This window comes from Ischnura elegans, chromosome 1 (assembly GCF_921293095.1).
Source record: "Ischnura elegans chromosome 1, ioIscEleg1.1, whole genome shotgun sequence".
NCBI classification, from domain to species: Eukaryota; Metazoa; Arthropoda; class Insecta; order Odonata; family Coenagrionidae; genus Ischnura; species Ischnura elegans.
Window position 1 is genome coordinate 125,964,021 of NC_060246.1, and position 22,056 is coordinate 125,986,076.

At 35.9% G+C, this 22,056-nt stretch overlaps 1 protein-coding gene across 4 annotated transcripts in view; it reads right to left on the reverse strand.

Moving 5' to 3' along the window:
• The window catches only part of LOC124169429 (guanylate cyclase 32E), a 64,149-nt gene that overhangs the window by 30,680 nt on the left and 11,413 nt on the right, over positions 1–22,056 (reverse strand). For all 4 annotated transcript variants that reach the window (XM_046548037.1, XM_046548047.1, XM_046548028.1 and 1 more), the window contains exons 7-9: positions 1,797–2,051; positions 1,507–1,683; positions 1,239–1,359 (exon numbers count right to left, since the gene is read on the reverse strand). In XM_046548037.1, coding sequence (XP_046403993.1) covers positions 1,239–1,359; positions 1,507–1,683; positions 1,797–2,051 — 553 coding nt within the window. The remainder of the gene's footprint in view (positions 1–1,238; positions 1,360–1,506; positions 1,684–1,796; positions 2,052–22,056) is intronic.

The following is a 22,056-nucleotide window of genomic DNA, read 5'->3' on the forward strand; positions in this document are numbered from 1 at the left end:
TTGTAAATATAGTAAATAATTAACAAAAACAACTAAAATGCAAGAATTTTCTAATGAATTGCTGCTACAATATTTTGAATCACCATTTTCAGTACCGAAGTAATGCATCAACATCCTGAAGCCACTTCTAACTTAAAAATACATCCAAATAATTACAGCGAGAAATAGTGCATACCTTACTGTTTTTCATTGGGGTGAAATTTTTTCTTCTTATTGCCCAAATGCACTTCTTCTTCAACTCAGGATCTGTTGGAAAGCTAAAAACTTGAACCATGTCCTGGAGTTTCCATTACATCCCGACAATACACACACGAAAGGCATTTTTAACAAAAATGCCTCAAAAACACGTTTCTGAAGCCCAGTGAATGAAATTAAAGAATAAGGGAAACTTTACCATTACCAGACACTCTATTTTTCACCAACTTAACCACAAAAATCCCTGAAATGTGGTGAGACGTAACGTAAACAGCTCGATCTCCAAAGGCTTGTGCAGGCTTGTGATCGGGCCTTCTTTCTAGGAGGATATGGCACGATGGCACCACCCGCGAAAGAAAATAGTCCCAGACCGAATACAATTTTATCGATGCATATGAATTTGCCAGTCCCCTTGCATCTTTTTTCGTCATTAAAGGAAATAAAGAAACAAAATCTTTTTAGTAACTTCCTAAGCGCGATTTTTGTATCTCGATGGTCCACCCTCGTATTCAGATACATAAAATTCCTGTGCCGTCTGGGAAGAGACGAGTTACATGACAGATGGATGGTACCATAAAATGCAATTAACAATTAGAATTCCACAGAGTCAGTAATCAGAGCATTGTTATTTTCATGGAAAGATATAAAATATTTAAAACTGAAAGATAGTACAAAGTGCTTGAACATGTATGCCTTAAAAATAAATAATTTTAGTTTAATTTGATTACTATAATTTCAAAAACATTGCTCTCAGTCAGTTTGACCTATCATATCCACTATAATAAGATGAGTGCCTAGTATCATAAATGCAAGCACAACAGTAACATACCATACTACATATACCATATTTTTTAACCAAATTGTACGTACAATGTGATTAATATGACGTGATACATAATTAATATGTGATAAATGACATGAATCTATTTTTTTGAACCTTAGTATCGATTTTTGTAAGCTAAACATTATGTCTAAAGAACTATAAAATAAAGTGCTACTAATTACTACTGTCACACTAAAGGCAGACAAAAACAAAAGCCTACCTTTAAGCTCATGGAGACCGAAGTCTGAAATTTGCAATACCCAGCGACTATCCACAAGGCAGTTGCTTGATCTTAAATTCCCATGAGAAATTATTTCACTGTCATGTAAATATATCATTCCCTGCACATGCAAAAGATCAGCATTAGATGAATAAATTACCATACGAATTTTTCATTAAAATAAAAGCAATTAAAATAATTACATCAGAAATAAAAAAGGCTGTTTTCCAATAGTAATTTCAAAACAGACAAAGATGATAAAGAATACCTTCAGCATATCAGCAACAAGAGATGAAACAAACATGTGGTCTAAATGTAAGTCATCATTGGCTAGTACATCCTCTAAACTTCCTCGTGCACAATATCCAGTCAAAATACACAAGTTACCATGATCCACACATGCCCCGATAAATGGTATAATATTTTCATGACGAACTTCCCTTATCTGCAATGGCATCAGATTAAAACTAACATTGCTACAAAAATTGGCAGAAATTGCACAACATCTTGGAAATTGAATTGAGGCATAGCAAATAAGTAAATGATCCAATCACATACCTGTTTCAGTTCTTTACGGATAGCACGAGTGAGATCAACACTGCGCTTATGTATTGGCTTCATGGCTACAATACCACCTTTATATAGCCCAATGAGGGTATAGGCTCTCTTAGGACTGGCCTCAGCTCCAGTATTCATGCCTATACCTCCACCATTTTCACCTTTCACATCACTTCCCTGTCTACAATTGGCAGGTGAGGGTGCTAAAATGCTGGATCCAGGAGCTCTGTAAATACTCTGATGGCATACTTGTATCTGTAAAGGCAAAGGTTTGGATGAAATAAGAATAACCTACCTTCATATTTTCAACTAAGAATATCCTATGAGAAAATAACCATGATGGATGACTCTTGAGCAAAGGCATGTGGCAATGATGAGCCTTGAGTGAGCTCAAACCTCTTAGGCAGTGGCGGCTAGCCCATGAGGACTCTCGGACGCCGCCCCTCCCAAATATTTGAAAAAGTAAAAAAAATAAATATCCATTAATTTATAATTATACATCTAATTAATCAAAGTGTTTTTTCAGTCACATACATCGAAAGTGTTGGAAAAACACGAAAAGAAATAGCGCGAGAAGTTCGTATTTGTAGCCGTGGGGCGCTGGCCAGAACGTCCCAATCCATCCCCATGCAGTTATATGGAGAGAGGTAGTGGTGGGGGCCGCTGGTGCTATGACGCATCTAACGTTGTGTCTTATGGAAGTCTTGGGACGCCGTCCGAAAATGCGCAGAGCGACGTATGAGTTGACATCGCTGCGCAGGCCGGCGGGCGTATAATCTGGCATCTACTTGGTGCTGCCACAGAAAAGGGACGTACGGAATCAGAATGGTCACTGTACTGGGTGTAGTTATACGATTTTAATATTTAATTACTGGTATAGGTATTGCTACAGAAAATAAATTATCCCATTATGCTTGCGTTTTTTGGTGTTTGAATTCCGGAACACATAAAATCCAACCAGTTAAAGGCCGTATTGATGTAGGAAAACTATTCTCGAGTATTTGCCACAGTTCTATTATGATTACGAATTTCAAGAACCTTGGGGAAACTAATATCATAATGTTTAGGCCTGAACAATGTATTCATATCTTCCTGATGTTTAGAAATGCGGTACCTATTTTTCAGATAAATTTATCAAAAGACCTGCAGTATTAGGAGAAATCAGTTAACATTCCCCACTGATTTATAATTTAAGAAATAGGCGCGTGCGTGATAGGGTGAAGGATTAAACATGATTTAACCCGTAAAACATGACTTTAAATAGAGTCATTCAATGAATGTCAAAAAGTTCCGCGTACAATGCACCTTTTGTGTGTAGGTTCATCATTTTTCTAGCCGTCCTTGTTCTATTAGTTCATGTTCACTTAATTCCTCAGCGGCAGAGCAGTAGCTATCTGACGGAAAATGTCCACTTGGGTCTGATTTAAGTGGCTTCGAAGAGTTTATATCAGTGCGGAGATCCTTACACCTCCCATCTGTGGCTCAGAGTCGTCTTCTTTTACGATCTAGAATTTATATTCTATTATATCATGGCAATGATTTCGAAGACATGGTTATTCCAAGTGCGACCCATTGGCTTTTCGTGTTTACCACATATGAATCTTAGGCTCAAGGAGATGGTCCGTGACGTCTTTTGTTTGCTTGAATGCCTTTGCTGACCTTAAATTCGTCCCTCAGCTGAATCAGCATTAGTGGACCAGTGGACCATGACTTCTATCTCCCTTGAGTCTTCCTTATAGTAACGGCAAGACTCTCGGAAAGAACGGAGTGAAATGAGTTCAGACATCATTTTTGAGGAGTTAACTGCGCTTAATTGCCGACTAAGAAGTTTCTTAGTGCTGTAAGTACATTCAAGAAGACAATTTGAATTAATCAACAGTGCTTGTTTTTGTTTTAGGGAAATATAGGGAAAAACTGTCCCCAAATCTGTGTCCAGGCACCTTGTTCTTTTTGGTCGTATTTTTCGTCGGCCCATTTTGTGTTGTCCCTTGTTTATTTATAGACTAGTGCCCTTGCCATGTGTTCAATCAGAAAGAAATTGTTGCCCGGCGCTGATTTCAACGAACGTACGTGTTACACATGTAATTGATCACTTTGCTGGACAAAAGGAAAGAAGGATGGACTTCTGCAATATAACTAAAGGCATGTGAGTATTTCAGATTTTGTTAAAAATGTGTGAGAAATGTTTAATTATTGATTTTAAATCATACTGTATTCAAGAAGCAACGCGAACACCGCAATCAAAGTTTACATCTGCAATAGCAAAGCGCGCGCATTCTAGTAGTGTTTGTTACCTATAGTGGAAGTCAGTGACACTCCCCTCCCTTCTCAGGTGTTACAAGTGTCATTACTACCTAAATCTTTGCAAATGTTGAATAGATTTGACAAATAACGCATTATGATTGCAAAACGAACAACATAAGTGTATTGCGGGCATATCTGCACGAAGAATTTAGGCGCTAAAACCTAAAGTTACATATTTTCGTTTGTATTTGCAAAATATCGCAGCAAATATATTTTTACTCTTCAAGATCATTGATCAGTATAGTCGAGAGTCCGGACTAAGCCGATCCGTATGACCGAGAGTCTTACTACATTTAGTATTTATTAATCAAGCTTTATTACCCCTATGAAAAAATTGTATAAAACCGTATAAAATTTCCATACAGTTTATACAGGTTGTATACAATTTGTATACATTAATTTTAATTCACATGCTGTATACAGCACATACTATTTGTATACAATGTATACAATTTGTACACAATGTATACAATTTGTACACAATGTATACAATTTGTATAACAGTAATTCAAAGTAGGCCTCAAAAACTGAAGTCCAAAAATCAACTTAGTAGGGGACCAAAATAATGTTCCACATTCGAGAGTTCAATTGCTTCTAAAGATCATGAATCGCGTTTTAAACAAGATTCTCGGTGGTGCATCAACGCTAGGCATTCAATGCCACTTGGAAAATTTTCAACCGAGGCGTCCAAAATTTAAGTCCAAAAATGAACTTAGTAGGGGACCAAAATAATGTTCCACATTCAAGAGTTCAATTGCTTCTAAAGATCATGAATCGCGTTTTCAACAAGATTCTGTGAGATCCATCAATGTTAGCCATTCAATGCCACTTGGAACATTTTCAACCGAGGCGTCCAAAATTTAAGTCCAAAAATGAACTTAGTAGGGGACCAAAATAATGTTCCACATTCGAGAGTTCAATTGCTTCTAAAGATCATGAATCGCGTTTTAAACAAGATTCTCGGTGGTGCATCAACGCTAGGCATTCATGCCACTTGGAAAATTTTCAATCGAGGCGTCCAAAATTTAAGTCGAAAAATGAACTTAGTAGGGGACCAAAATAATGTTCCACATTCGAGAGTTCAATTGCTTCTAAAGATCATGAATCGCGTTTTAAACAAGATTCTTGGAGATGCATTAACACTAGTCATTCAATGCCACTTGGAAGATTCAATGTCACCGGCGGGCGTCCATATCTCCATAGTGTCCCCGTGTCCCGTTTGTACGAAGCGGTACGAAGGTTTTAAACAGTACACTGACAAATTCATATGCAGCGATAAAATTGTATCACATACTCCCAAATTTCCTAAAAACTCGTGATTTAATATATGACACAGTAGTCATTTCGTTTCTGGATACTCTGGATAAAAAAATTCATATCCGGTGTGGGACTTTTTTCTTTTGCGGATGGGGCCATAGCCACCGAGAAAGAGAGCCCGCGGAAGGATCGCCCGGGATCGCCGTTAGAGATTACGTGGTTTATGTTATGTTTCACCATATTCCTTGGATTTTTGTGGTTAAGTTGGTGAAAATTAGAGTTTTTGTGAATAGTGAAGTTTCCGTTATTCTTTAATTTCATTCGGTGGGCTTCAGAAACTTGTTTGTGAGGCATTTTTGTTAAATATGCCTTTCTCGTGTGTGGTGCCGGTATGCGAAGGAAACTCCTGCAGGACTAGACCCAAAGTTCAAGTTTTTACCTTTCCTATAGATCTTCATGGATTGAAGAAGAGGTGTATTTTGGCGATAAGAAGAGACAATTTCACCCCTACGGAAAACATTAAGGTATGTACCCTTTCTCCCTGAAATTCTTTGGACGTAATTTCTAGTTAAAAGTGGCTTCATGATGTTGATGTACAGGACTGAAAGTGGTGATTTAAAATATTGTAGCAGCAATTCATTTGGAAATTCTTGCATTTTAGTTCCCAGATAACACGGCATTTGTATTACATCAAGAATACACAAAAAATACGTGCCCAAATACATATGTATAAGATGGAATACGATCGTATTACATCGGTATATTTCACGTAGAAGTGGTTCAAAAGTCCCTATAGATGTATGTATTCGTGCGTATTACAAATTGGAAATCTGAATACCCATACATGATTTATACATATGTATACAAAGGAATACAATCGTATTACGTCTGTATATTTCACGTAAAAGTGGCTCAAAAGTCCCTCAGGATGTATGTATACATGCGTATTACAAATTGGAAATCTGAATATCCTTACATGTAATATACATATGTATCTGCAGGCCCTCGTACACGAATTATACATATTGATTTTCTGACCCACATCCACTTAATATCAATATGGATCAAACGGATGAATAAATATAAGGAAACCAGAACATACAGATAATAAAACATTTATTCAAAGAGAAAAATAAAATAATACACACAAATAACAAGTGTGGCCATGAATATTGCTAACAAGCATTAAGGGCCAGCAAACAGTAGGTGAAACTTAGTTTTAAAAAATGGCACAAAGATAAATCAAGTACAAACAATGGTTTGAGTTGGAAAATAGAAAAAAATGTTAGCATGGAACAAGCGTTGTAACCCATTGCACAAGAAGAAACCTGAATTCAGGAAACCAACTCTGCACAATTAACCACTTTCTGAAAGGAGAAAAGAAGAAGTCAAGTTTAAAAGTCATGCAAAAATATATCTTTTTGTAAGATCTGAATAGGAGCTCAAGGCCTTTCAATTTGAATTCTGTGAAGTCTGTAATTTTAGTACTAATTCTGTATTCTGAATGCAAATGAAAGTTTGGCTTCTCTGCTAGGTTCCAGACATAAGTTTTAAATCTTTTCATTTACCAATTATGTCGAGGTCCCAGCTAGCACAGATTTGACATTGTCCTTTGAGAAATCATATATTTTGGGGATATGCTTTCATTTTACAAAATTAATAGCCTTTCTCTTAAGAAGAATGAGAAATATGAGAAAAGATCATATGACTACTTTTAAATATAAATTAACTAGGGAAAACGTGAATCCATTGGTATGCTTATTTAGTACATTATACTAATTTATTAGTACCATGATTTAGTATCGGATGATTCACACTGAAAAAATATAAACTTGTGATATCAAATTTTCAAACAAATAAATTTCATACATAACCGATAATTTCAGGCTTAACTTTAAGAAACCTCTCCATCATGGATAAAAAAAATTTTTTCCCTCAAACCTTACCTCGGTATTAACAATTCCACCTGGTCTTCTGGCTTTGCTTCGTCGTCTTTTCCGTAATCCATTCTCCTCTTGTCCAGGCCAAGCTATTTACATCGTCGCCTCCTGGGTATGCGCGAAAGAGCATGAAAATAAAATTATAATTAATTAATTTGGCCCATACGCACCTCTTTCTTACATATAATGACAAACTTTCGCATGAAAATTACGTATTTATCTTGTGTTAATAATAATGACGAAATGCACCTTGATTGACTGCATTTCAAGATGAAAGAAATATTACATTTTGCTTTAAGGGAACCGATATTACACGACCAATACTTCTTGCTCGTTAAATAATTAGAAGTAGAGGGCAAAACCGCTCGGAACCTCGAGGAATCTATTAGTGACAAGGCTACGCTGATAAGTCTAAGGTCAACCCAGACGGCACAGGAAGTTTTCGTACCTAAATACGAGGGTGGACAATCAAGATACAAAAATCGCGCTTAGGAAGTTACTTAGAAGGTCTTGTTTCTTTATTTCCTTTAATGACGAAAAAAGATGCAAGAGGACTGGCAAATTCATATGCATCGATAAAATTGTATCTCATCGATAAAACTGTATTCGGTCTGGGACTATTTTCTTTCGCGGGTGGTGCCATCTGGTGCCATCGTGCCATATCCTCCTAGAAAGATCACATGTCTTCACAAGCTAGCACAAGGCGTTGGAGATCGCGTCGTTTACGTAACGTCTTACCACATTTCAGGGATTTTTGTGGTTAAGTTTGTGAAAAATAGAGTGTCTGGTAATATTGAAGTTTCCCTTATTCTTTAATTTCATTCACTGGGCTTCAGAAACGTGTTTGTGAGATATTTTTGTTAAAAATGCCTTTCGTGTGTTTATTGTCGGGATGACGTAATGGAAACTCCGGGACATGGTTCAAGGTTTTAGCTTTCCAAAAGATCCTGAGTTGAAGAAGAAGTGCATTTGGGCGATAAGAAGAAAACATTTCACCCCTACGAAAAGCTGTGAGGTATGTACTCTTTCTCGCTGTAATTATTTGGATGTAATTTTAAGTTAGAAGTGGCTTCGGGATGTTGATGCATCAACATCCCGAACTATTCAGTACTGAAGTACTATAGTACTATTCAGTACTAAAAATGGTGATTCAAAATATTGTAGCAGCAATTCTTTTGAAAATTCTTGCATTTTAGTTGTCTTTTTTGTATTAATTCATTCGGTAAACGTGTGGTTAAAGGAGAAACTAGGAATAAGCTGCCAAGTTTATAGGTTCGAATATTGCTTCTTAGCTTGCCCTATGGTGTATTACACGTCGGCTTTCATCATTTCAAATTATCTTATGCTATAGTTTAAAACAATAAAAATATCAGGCATAAAAATATTTACTATATTTACGAGCCTAGTAATTTGATTTCTCATGCAGAAATACCAAAAATTGGAAATGATTTGACCTAATAAGTTACATGGTATTTTATTATTTATTAATTTTAGGTGTCTGAGCTTCACATCGGTCCTTGTGATATCAGAAAATAATCTGTGGCCTTGGACGAGAAGACAAGGAGAAAATTCTTGCTGAATTGGAGGTGCCCAGATTGGAGGAAGGTAACATTGCTTCACTGTTACCTGTCGCCAAGAAGACAGACATTGTGGCAGAAGTGACATATTTGTGGATGTGGATTTGATTTGTGCAAGTTGGTGCAGTGATAGTGGACGTTCATCGGAGAAAGTATTGACGATAGTTTGTATGTATCGACCAGTCCTCTTTTAAATAATTTTCTATTCGAAAGAGAATAAGAGTAATTGTTTCGCTAAATTAGATGTGGGATAGAAGAGAAAATTGGAAATATTATTGTGGTTGACAATAGAAAATACATAATATATGTATTGTATTTCTGTGGGTTTTTTCTTTCCTGCCTCTTTAAAATTTCTTGCGGTGGTGACTTCATGCAAAGTAAGTATAAAATCGGAGGTGTGATCTAAGAGATAACATGTTTTATTTTACAAGTGTTTATGCTGGTGATTTGGCAGGACTTTCATATTTTTAATAGGGTGATACATTTACTGCAGTGACCTAGGGACTTTTACTCATCCCAAATAATTTTTCAAATACTTTAGCGCCTGATATGGGTAAGTTTTAGTAGCTGAGACTGAACTATACGTTAATTTTTGCTTGCATTTTGATGAATTCGATCATACTAATAGCAGATGTGTCAGCAATCCTGTTTCATCGGCAATTTTTATTTAAAAATTTTATTTCGTCAGGCTTTAGGGTAAGCTTTTTAATGCTCGTGGGCTATGTGATGTCTTATTTAGTGTCAAAATTAATAAGAATTTACTCTCATTAACATCTCAAGGTTTCCAAGTAAGTATGAGCCACTTAACAATGCTGGATGCTGGGGGTGCGTGAATTAGCCATGAGAATCTCATTTTTCGCAGAGTTATTTAAGTGGCCGAGTAAGTTTATAAGTTCTCAATGGGTAAATAATACTATATCATGAATTCTAATTACCATGAAAAACTCACAACCGACAAAACTTTGTCGGTCGTGAGTCTTTCATGGTAATTAGAATTCATGATATGGTGTTATTTACCAATTGAGAACTTACAATTCATAATGATTCGTATCAAGGTTCTCGCTACCGTCGGTAGCTATCGATTGTGTTGCGTTCGATACATTTTTCGATCGTGCGAGTTACGATATATCTAATGTCGACCTAATCGATTGAGATTAGCCTGAGTGCCGTGTTCCTGCGCGCTTCGTATCCAATCGTACGTGCTTAGTAGCGGACATTCACATGCTGCGTACGCGCTTCGTCGACAGGCCGCGAACGGAAATTATCCATTGACGAAAAGCGACGAAGCGGCATAGTATCCCCTTAGTCAATGGGTACTATGTACATACGAATTAGATACGGAGGGTTCTGTGCCGTCTGGGAAAGATGTTATGACTAAAGCATAGGATAACTAGGAATGCAAGAACTACAATACAGTAGGTTGTGGTAATAAACAGCGATAAAACAACTTACACGTGAACGAAAACATTCCTTTAAACAATTTTTTCTGCTCTTAATTAAGAGAAGAAAAAATGTAACTTCAGCCGCGAAGCACGGAATTACTATACGACGCATAATCTATTAATTTATACGTACAAGATTGACATTACTATGTTTTACCATATAACTTCAATGGACACCAGTCTCCTCGATACATAACTCAACAAAAAAGGAAAACAATAGCCAAACATAAACAAAATAATTACCTCTATTGGCGCAATGTGGTCAATGTGGTAGTTGTATCCAAATATACTCAAATAACATAATTAATGTAGTCTATTTATGCGTACAATATAATAAAAGATAAATCATACCTTACCTTAATTATCCAGTGACAGGAAACTGTTGGAGCTGGCTTGCACGAATCGCAATAACGTGCGGGATTGAAGCACATTTCCAGCAAAACATAGCTTCGGTTTGAGCGCACCATCCACACGCACCGGTTATCGAGGATTAAAACACTGTGTCAATTCTTCCAATACGTATAATAATACAAACAAATATAAAATTAACTATACATCAGTAGCCGGAGTTCCTCCTACAGCACGTTCTTGACGTTCTCGTAGTCTCGAACGAAATGCCGAGCTAACTGTTAACGAGATTATGACTCCCACTCACTTCCCTAGCTTGTTGCGACAGAATTGAGAATTTCATTTTTTTGTTTAAACGGTTAATTTAAAATATTGTTTAAAAAATTAAACTTCGCTTTTACTTTTGCGCTGTGCAAGAACTATTTTTTGTATTTTTCATGTATTGTGAACCATTTTCCATGTGTATATTTCGCGGATGGAAACTGAATTTTATATATGTAATACGTCTGTATTTCGCGTGCATTTACAAATTAACATAAATATGGTCGCCATACTACCCTTGCTCACATCGATCAGTATATGATTTATTTTTAAGCTTCCTGGGTATAAATTCGAATGGATGAATGATCATTGAAATGAGGAAATCTGGCGTTTGCAGTGAACATATTATTTCTGCAGAAATGTTTCTGAACATTTCACTAGACGCCACGAAAATCCACCTCTCAAAAATTACAGGAAATATACATAATGTATATTTTGTGTATTTTTGACCACATTTACATATGTATTTCCTCTGTATTCATACATATGTAAAAGTAGTAAGTGTTACACGATATTTACATTTGTATTTTTGACCACATTTACATAAGTATTCAAATTTCAAAAATACAAATGTATTTATCGTGTAACACGTACCACTTTTACATATGTATGAATACAAAGGAAATACATCCAATAATACATATGTATTACACATGTTATACATAACAAAAATAAATATGTATGTGACCCATGAAAATACAATATAAATACATTATGTATATCCAAATGTGTGCTGTTGGGGTTGTGTTCGTTGTATTCTGTCGTTCGGATCTGTCGTGCAACAATTGCTCTATGAAAAATGTTCTTAATTATAATATATGTATTACTAGTATATTTTATAACTTTCATTTATAAATATGTAATATATTAATATTTTTACTTAAAATCTTTTCTTTTTTAAGAAGAAGAAAAATCCAAAGAAAAGTTTCTAAAATGTTTACGGCCTAAAATGGACAGGTTTCCTAATTTTGAAACCTTAAGAATGTTAAACTCGAGACAAATAAGACTGTAGTTTCCTGTCTTATGTAATCTGCTTGTTACCTACAAGAGACAATTTCTTGCTACAATGAAATTTTTATATACTTCATTACTACAGTAGCAGTGCAGGAGAGCATGTCAGTCCCTGAAAAAGATGTGGAGGTGGCTATCAGAAACTCACTAAGGCACGCCAAGTGACAGCAACAACACGGTTGCAGGGGGAGAAGAAAATTAAGTACATAATACTTATGTAGTTTCTTGTGTTGTATTATTTCACCAAAGAAGCCCAATAAATATTGTGTATGGAATTGAAGCCTAATTTATTTAAATTCTTGTCTGGACCTATTATTTAGATACTAGTATCGAACGAAATTCAGTCCTAACCTAAACGTGTCTTAAAGGTGTCCGTGTGCTGTGTGGGAAGTACGTTGTAGACGTTTAATTTTTTATGAGTAAGTGATGTTTTACTTTGAATTAATTACATGCTATTCTTAATTTCCACTGTTTAACTTGAGAATACCCTATTTATCATTTAAAAATCTGGTATTGAATGGTTGGTTAGTTTTCAGTTTAACAATGTTTAAAGGATTATAATGTTATATTTTGGACAGCATTCACTCCATTTTTATTTATGCCTTTCTATTCATGTGGGTTCCTAGAGGAAGTGTGGTAAGGGAAATGGTCTGTTGGAATAATTTTTACGAGTGTTTCTTTATGACCTGAGATGAAATGAGGAAGAAAATGGGTAGTATTACTCCACCTATTTTGGATGAGGTATTCCTAGGTCTTCTTTCATACAGTTTGTATACAATTCTTATTTGGCCCGTATACAGCCCATGTACAATTCTTATGCTGCCCATGTTTAATTCTTATACAGCCCATGTACAATTCTAATACAGCGTGTATGTAATTTGTGTAAAAATGCATATTTTTATACAAATTGTATATGTACACTCATTTTTGTATATAACTTGTATACAGACTGTATAATATCTGTATAGAGATTTTATACTATCTGTATTGAGACTGTATACAACTTGTATAACATTCTATACAGAATGTATACAAAAATTTTATACAATTTTATACAGGTTTTACACAATTTTTTCATAGGGTAGGTCTTCTTTCATACAATCCGTATGCAATTCTTATTCAGCCCATATACAATTTTATACAGCCCATATACAATTCTTATACAGCCTGTATATAATTTGTATAAAATGTATATTTTTATACAAATTGTATACACTCATTTTTGTATATAACGTATACAGACTGTATAAAATCTGTATAGAGATTTTATACAATCTGTATAGAGACTGTATACAACTTGTATATAATTCTATACAGAATGTATACAAAATGTTTATACAATTTTATACAGGTTTTATACAATTTTTTCATAGGGGTAGGAAAACGAGTCGATAGTCGCTTGAACTCATCAAGCGGGTAATTAGGAGGTTGGGAACATTGTTGTGTCACGTGTTTCAGAGTTATGTGCCCATAAGTTGCTTAAAAAGGAAAAAAAACCTCATAATATCGTTTAAATGGATGAAATGTATGGAGAGTACGCTTTTTTGCCGTCAACAATACTTAGTCTTAGTCGTCTTTGTAACCACGATGGTATAAGCGTTAAGAGTTTGTTTTGATTTTAATATTTACGTAATGGAGAGAAATAAATTAATAATGACCGGTGAAGTTATTTAAAAAGGTCGATTTTTTGTAATTTAGATCTTTCTCCATGATTGTAGCTACTCACTCTCTGATCGTAAGGGTTTTAACCCAATAAACTTAAGCAATTTATAACAGATATAAAAAAATAAAAGATCTGAGACCGATTAATACCAATACCCAGCCGCATATTTAACATATTTCTATTGGGCATTGTGAGGATTATACATATGTACCCATTCACCAAATTTCGTTGGTCGAACGTATATAGTAATCAAGTTATGCCAATTTGCGTATTTGCTATAATTATCGAATCGATCTTTCGATTTTACTGACATATGTACTGTAAAATCCGCAACGATATTGATTTTATTTCCAGTCTATGGTCATCTACTACATAATTCCTGGTCAACTATGCCCTTGGATGTAAAATCCTAAATGTCTTAGCAATTCGATATAATTTGTGAAAACGCATATTCGATATATATCGAACGTGAGACTACATACAAAACATATTTCCATTGGGCATTGTGAGGAATACAAAGATGTCCACATTCGCCAAATTTCATTGGTCCAACGGATATACTATTCAAGTTATGCCAATTTGTGTATTTGCTGTAATAATCGAATCGTTTTTTCGTTCATACTGATATCTGTACTGTAAAATCCGCAATGCTATTGGTTTAACTTAGTCTATGGGTATCTACTATATAATCTCTGGTCAACTATGTCCTAGGATGTAAAATCCTATATGTTATAGCAATTCGATATATTTTAAGTAAAAGTAGATTCGATAGATATCGAACGTGAGTCAATGTACAAAACATATTTCCAATGTGCATTGTGAGGAATACCATGATGTACCCATTCACCAAATTTCATTGGTCCAACGTATACACTTATCAAGTTATGCCAATTTACTATAAAAATCGAATCGTACTTTCGACTATACTGACACCTGTAGTGAAAAATTCGCATTCCTATTGATATCCCTTCTATGGTCACTCCCTTATCTCTGCCTTCTCAACTATCCCCATTCCAAATTTCACCTATGTACTTATATTGGTGACGTAGATAGGGCGATGCGTGTATTTCTTACGGGGACCTATTACAAAAAGATATAAATTCATATTGATATATCTTCATTACGAAACATTACTCATCTAAATTATTTATGTGTGCGCATAATTCATTCCTTTCCCAACATATTCTTAAAATTTTTATATCCGTAACTATATGTAAATAGGTCTGAAAAAGGGCTCCATCAAATGCTACCTTGTATCGATCATTACTTCGAGTCTAATCAGTCGATTCGCTTGATTTAACTTTTGTCGGATGAAACACATTAGCAGTTGTATTGTGTATGATTTTCAAGTTCAAAACTTGATTAACAAAAAAGTTATTAGCGATTAAATCGTATCCAAGGAAATTGGAATCGATATAACTCGTGCATGAATCGATCGAGCGGAATAGTCATCATTGTAAAATTTGACCATTTTAATAATATTATTACCCTGAAAATTTCATTTATCTAGTTTGAATGGTTGCTAAGTTATTCAAGATTGTATGCTCCACAAAAAAATGGCGACAATGATTTTTCGCGTGCAGGATATTTTTCGGAATTTTATTATGAATTAACCAAGAGGGTTACGGGGAAAGTAGGCTGAAACGTAAGGGTACGAAGTACCCTCCACGGTTTTTTCAGGAGATTCTAAATTTTCATATGGCATATGTCTCAAGGCCGAAATCCGAGTTTGAAAATTCACCCATCACGACAATGTAAAATCGAAATCGTTTATTCCTCGGAATTGTTTCGACATATGAAAATTCCAAGATAGCAAAAAAATCAACCAAATAATTCTCTACCTCAAAAGTCACGGAAAATGTCGTACGATTACTGCAAGTTGGTCAAAAAAATGCCTAAAGTTTTCCCATAAGAAAAGCATTGAAAGCGTTCAAACTATAGTAAAAAATACTAAATATCAATTCGTCGCAATGGCAACCCTACCAAAAAATCAACCAAAAAATCTAGTTTATGTCCATTGAATATCATGTTCCTAGGACGTTTAAAAGTACAAAATTAAAGCGAAAAAGTTTTAGTTCCATAAGGCTCCCATGTTAATTCAAGTCTATATATCTCGAAAATTAATCGACTTTTTCAAGTTTTCAGAATTTTTCTCCCGATGAATTTTTTTATGCTTTTACGTCCAATAAGCCAAAATACCCACACCTATCACAGTTTGGGCTGCGTAATTGTATCAATGAGTCAGTCAGTCAATCAATTCGTCATTATATATTTATTAAACTAGGTATTTTTGTTGAAAAAAACAGGACATATGGCATCACAAAATTTTATTCTTAGATTGCCGTAAAAACTTAATAAAATACACGAAATATTAAAAAATTATGACCCCCCGGTGGAGTGCGCCCCCCCAGGATTTGACTCACGAGCCGCCACTGCTCTTAGGTACATAGTTATGCATTTGGTGTGTCACCGTTAATTTTTTTATAAAAGCTCAACTAAAGGATGAAAAATACATTTAAAAAAATTGTACTTATTATTAAAAAATCTCCAGTATAATTTACTCACATGACAAGCTCATTGTTTTTGAAAATCTCCCTCACACTGACAGTGAGCCAAAAGTCTCAACATCTCCCATTAGGTGAAAGACATTGTAACAGAAGTTGGAAGTACCTTGTATTTACTAGAAGTTATTTGGAAATTACTTGCCACACAATTTGGTTTCTTTATTTAGGCAAAACATCATATATAGTATTTTTGGGCAAGGATTACCCATGCAGACCCATTATGAGTTGCATTCACAGCAAATGAAGATGCTCAGTCAAACAGTTCATCTCAGGGCACTTGTATTACTGTTTCTTTTTAGAATTACTTCTGAGGGACAAATTAGGTGATTTTAACCAGTTACCCAAGGCTTAATTTGTAAATAAGTAACTGGATTGGATGGATGGAAAATATAATTCAGTTCTCAACATCAAGAATGCTTTGAAGAAATATTTAATGGAAAACAACTACAGTGCAACCTCGATAAAACGAGACCCCACGGTGATCCAATAATCACTCGCTAAAGCGAATTGTCGCTTTACCGGAGGTGGAGCAAATACATAATAGCCAATATACCTATTGAGAACAATTACACAGGAACAGGAGTGGTGCAGCGACAGAGAAGTTTCTATCCTTTAAACGTAAGCATAAATCCAGATGAAAGGCAATGGTTTTTTTGCATCACTAAATTTCCTTACTTAAACAACAATTTATAAGCGCCGCACTAAATAAAAATCATGCAAAGCAATGTTTTGTCAATCATTATGCCAATAAACAACCGACGAAGCCATTTTTCTATGCATTTAATTAGTGCATTTACGTAATCATTCTATTATTTTGGTATTTCTGCTGAAAATTTTAAAAATTAACTGATAAAACAGTATCGTGGTCATTTAATGCCTTAAATGCTTCCATTGGTGTATTTTCCTGTACATTAAGCGGCAGTTAAATAACGCATTGTATTTGTTTCTGCATTCGAAAACGGTGGAAGGTTGTATAGCGATCCTGCCTCGGAAGACTTTTTCATATAATGTAATGTCTTCATTATCTATGGTAAAAAGTTTGCTAAACATGCAAAATGATGTGATTAAAATTGCCGTTGTTAAAAAAAGTTCCTTATGGAGTGTTACGCTCGTGACGTATTTGAAATAATACTATACCACGGCACTGCAATGAAAACGAATTGAATAAAAATTGCTGATATTAGAAAAGATATTAACGTGATATTATTTCACAAAAAAATATAATGCAGATACTATGCTGATGCCACTTAAGTAAAACAAAAGCAAGAAACTGCGACTAATATAACTCACATGGATAATACTCGTGGCAAAGAAACGGAAAGGTATACGCATCTGATGGACCCTTAGGCCAAAACAACTTAAGAGTATTAATTAATTGATTTAATATTCTCATTAATGACTGAGAAACATGAAAAAGGAATGCAGATTTTTTTAAATTAAATAAACTAAAAGTGCAGCATCAGCTCTTCACACATGCCTTCAGTGGCGGCGCCAATTGCATACGACACGGCACCAAACGAGAGTCAGTTGTTCTCTGAGTTCTTCCAGAGGACACCAGGGGATGCTCGGCTATGCAGGTGACGCAAGAGGGTGCTGGTACGACTCCGACCATAGGCATGGGCGGTACTTGAAAAAGTACCGGTATTTTTGTGATGAGTATTAAAAAGCAATAATAGTACTCTCCCGGTAGTACCAGTGAAAAAATACCAGTACTTCCATAATTGATAAAATATGTTAATAAGTTGAGATTTAATGCTTGTCTTATCCTAATTATCCGATATTTCGGCAAATTAGCATAACACACAGAAATAGTACACTGAAAAAAATCATTAACTGGATTATTTAACGAAAATTTATGGGAAAAAATACATGGGGGCTAGATTCTCTAATAGTGAGCAGGGTGATAGCAATGAAGTTTTTAAAGGCAATGATTTTGGTGCATATACCATTAAATTTTGGTGTTTTCCTGGCATATATGAAGTGTGAAGTTCTCTCGGGAACTCTATCAGATGTCTTGTTTCCCACCGGTTTTTTTCGGACTTGAGACCAACATTAGAACCTCTTCTGCCGAGAACTTACAATGAAAAGTCTTCTTATTCACAGAGCTTACGTTGTCAGTCTGAGATTACCTAGAAAAAGCTCCTCTAATGTTAAGACATTTAATTTTATGATTTTACACAACAAGAATCGATGTTAGTCATGGCTAAAATACTGCAATCAAATAAAATTTGATGTGTAGGTCGCTGTTCCATTCATTTCAGAGAAAGAAATACATACGTGGATAGCTTTGACTTTCCTTGCCTTATTTGAGTAAATTAATATCTTCTATATTGTAATGGTTCAGACACCATTACGAGGTGCCATTCAAATAAGCGCATTCATTTCCCTACCCGCTCCGTTCCGCTAAACTTTTCCACTCCCCCCCCCAGACCACGGCCCGTGGAGGAAAGTATGTATGCGTAAGTGGGGATGAATGTCAGTTATGTAAGATTATGAGTGTTGTGCGAGTGTGTTTGGGAGGACGGGAACTCGGGTTTTTCCCGTGAATAACGTGTTCCTCCTTCCTTTCTTGTGCGTTACCCCACCCCAAGATGGGGATTATAAAAAGGTTGTGCGCGTGGAAGAAAAGAACAATTTTGAAGTGAGTGTCGGGCGGAGCCCATGCCCGAAATTGGGTGTGACACGGCAGAGAAGACGAGGGGCCTACCAAATAAGGCAACTGATTGGTTCCAGAAGAACACGGTCTGAAATAAGAGACCCCCCCTGTCCGAAGGAGCAAGGACCAGCTGAAGAGGATACATTCCCTCCGTTCCGGATGCAGCTCCCTCCAACAAGGGAGAACGAGGAGTGTGCAGTGAATGGAACGAGAGTTTGCTGGATCCAACCTGGTCTAACCACGGACAATGGTCAAGTAAGATCGCAACTATCCCCCCGAAAGTCCCCTCTTGTCTTCTGCCCAGTTTCAAGACAGACAGTCACGAAACGCATCAGTTACTCAGTGAAAGTGAAATTGATCACCAAAGTAAAAATAACACTCGTTGGGATGGACTTTCATTTACCTCCCCTATCAAGAAATAATTAAAAAGTGTATCATTATTTACGTGTTCACAACCAAACTATATTTTGTTGTTATCATTTGCTATTTCAATTATTTCATCTTGAAAATCAAGTTATATTGTTGTGTTTTTTGTCATTGATGTGTCATAAATTGTTTTCACCAACTCATACATCACTAGTTTATAAGACAGTTTCTTTTTTGTTTTGTTACATGCCGTTTTATTGTTTGAATTACATTTTGTTTCGCTGAAAGTGTTTTTGTTTTAACTCCTTCACGGGTCATCTTAAGAAAAAATATCCCTCGCCATTCCTTATGCCCCAGTCATTTTTTCTTTCCGTGAATGCATTGTGGAAGAGTGCATTAGCGTCCAAACGTTACCCATCAGGTCGAATCGGGAACCCCCCCACCCGCAATTATGTAGTTCCAAAGGGGAATATTTTTAATTTTTGTAAATTGTACGCAGAGAGTGACATAGGTTTGTCCCGTAGGTCCCATGCGGGAGGGATCCACGCGGATTTAGTATATATTTTCTTTTGTTTTTGTGAGACATCTCCCCACGGTTCTATTTTGGTATCCGGGTGAGCCAGGGGTGGGATGCCACAATATCAATAATGATAACACTTATCTCGAACTCACAGTTTTGTAAAAGTACCGTTAAATGATGAGAAAACCAGAAATGAACTAAGGAAGGAGGACACATCTTAATAATTAAGAAGCAAAATCAATTTGGTCTTCTTTTGGTGGTACACTTGATTGGTTGCATGTAAAAAAATGAGAAACGAATGAACATTGTTAATATGTATGTACATTAAAAAAGTTGATGACTACAGTAAACAAGCTTAGCCTATATCATGATAGCATCACTATTTTTCAGTCTCTTCCTACGTAGATCAACTGTATCAGTGCTTATACCATCAGTTTAAATTAAAATAAACAGATGGTATCATCTTTAGTGTGCTTAAATACAATTGTGCACTTATTGCATAAGTCTGCATCTACATTTTCTTGCCTCCTGTTATGATTTCTTGAGAAATATCCTTGGCATTAATTAAATAAACACTTATTACTGAAAGCTGTTGTGAATTGGTGTTTATTTCTTGGAAATGGCCTACTTCGCTTGATATATTATCAACACTCAATTGTTTGTGAAGCTGGGTAGTGCCTTGTCTACACTACACACTTAACTTAAGTGACTTCACTTAAATATAATCTTAAATGTGGTGCGGTAGCTACACTTGAGCTTTAAGTCGACTTCAGCACCGTGATTGTCTATATCGGGAAACAGTTATGTTGACAGATGAAGGTCTAGGAGAGCAATTAGTGATTCTGTGATCCAAAGCCACGGGTATTTGAAATAAACTTCCAAACTCCGTGAATTAACCATTTTGGATTCAGAAGGTTAAAAGGAAAGACCGATTTCAGTTCCTGAGGGAACGCTATATGGCGAGAGGTGATGGAGCCAGAGGAATTTAGAATTACTAAGCGTGACTTCGTGGAATGACATATTCATAACGTAAACAAAAACACTTATTGCTAGTCAAATTCCACTGCTTTATTAAAACCATTGATGTTAAATTTCAACCATTAATTCCTCCCACGTCCAATGAAATCGCCACATCTTATCTCCCTCGGCATCCCTAGGACTAACATTAGAGCCCTATGCAATAGTTTCAATAACAGTGTGTGGGAAGTTACTGAGTGCATTCGTTTACGTTATTTTCGATTATGACACCATGGAAAATAAACTGTTTTACCGGATCCTCTGCCGCCGTCTCATTGTCAGTCTTAAAATTCCTTAAAACGTTTCTAAGTTTTATAAATCGAGTTTCACCGTGAGCAACAGGCATAGCAATTAGTTTTCACGGAAATAAAACCAACAATAAGATGAGAAACACTACAAAATAAATTCGTCGAATTAATATCCCCAACACTAGAAATTAACTAACGAAATAGAACGCTCAATAACCACATCATAGAATACAGCACAACTTAGAACATAATCAACGGGATGATTCAGAGATGGGTATTATGTGCCATTTACAACACTTGAAGAGCTTCAACCGTGCGGAAACAGTTGCCAACGCAATTTAAGTTGGGTTCTAAGATGACTTAAGTGGAGGTGTACTTAAATGAAGCTGGTGACACCTACACTACCAACTTAAGTACAGAGCCAACTTAAGTAGTCACTTAAGTTACTAGTGTAGACCCGGCATAGGTAGTTGATTGAAAACATAAGATAGCAGCACCGTCGAAGTACCGGCATTTCTAGTACCGATATTCCGGTAGTACTGCTAAAAAAATACTGGCCGGTACTACCGAAGTAGAAAAAAAATAGTACTCGGTACAACCGAATACCGCTATTTTTTGCCCATGCCTATCCGACCACTGACGCGAATAGTTCACCCTTGTGAATAGTACATTGTGATCGTGACTATTACTTGTAACCGCAACAGAGAATAAATACGTCCATCTGGACAATTCACGCTGAGTATCATTGCATCGTACATCCTACATCATCGCTAAGGCGCACTACCTACCTTTAGAAGCATCATTGCAAGAAATACTCGTACTCCAAGGGTTTTGTCGGGGAGTAGGTTGTAAAAGAGTTCCGTTTCATCTATGTTATATCCCGCGGGGAATACTTCTTAAGATACTTAGAATCGGAGTCCTTCATTCCACGACTTCGGGTTTACACTGCAGGCATCACCAGCAATTATGACGGGAGATAACGCTTTGGTGCTTTGCATTAGTATAATCAACCTTCCGAACTCTTGA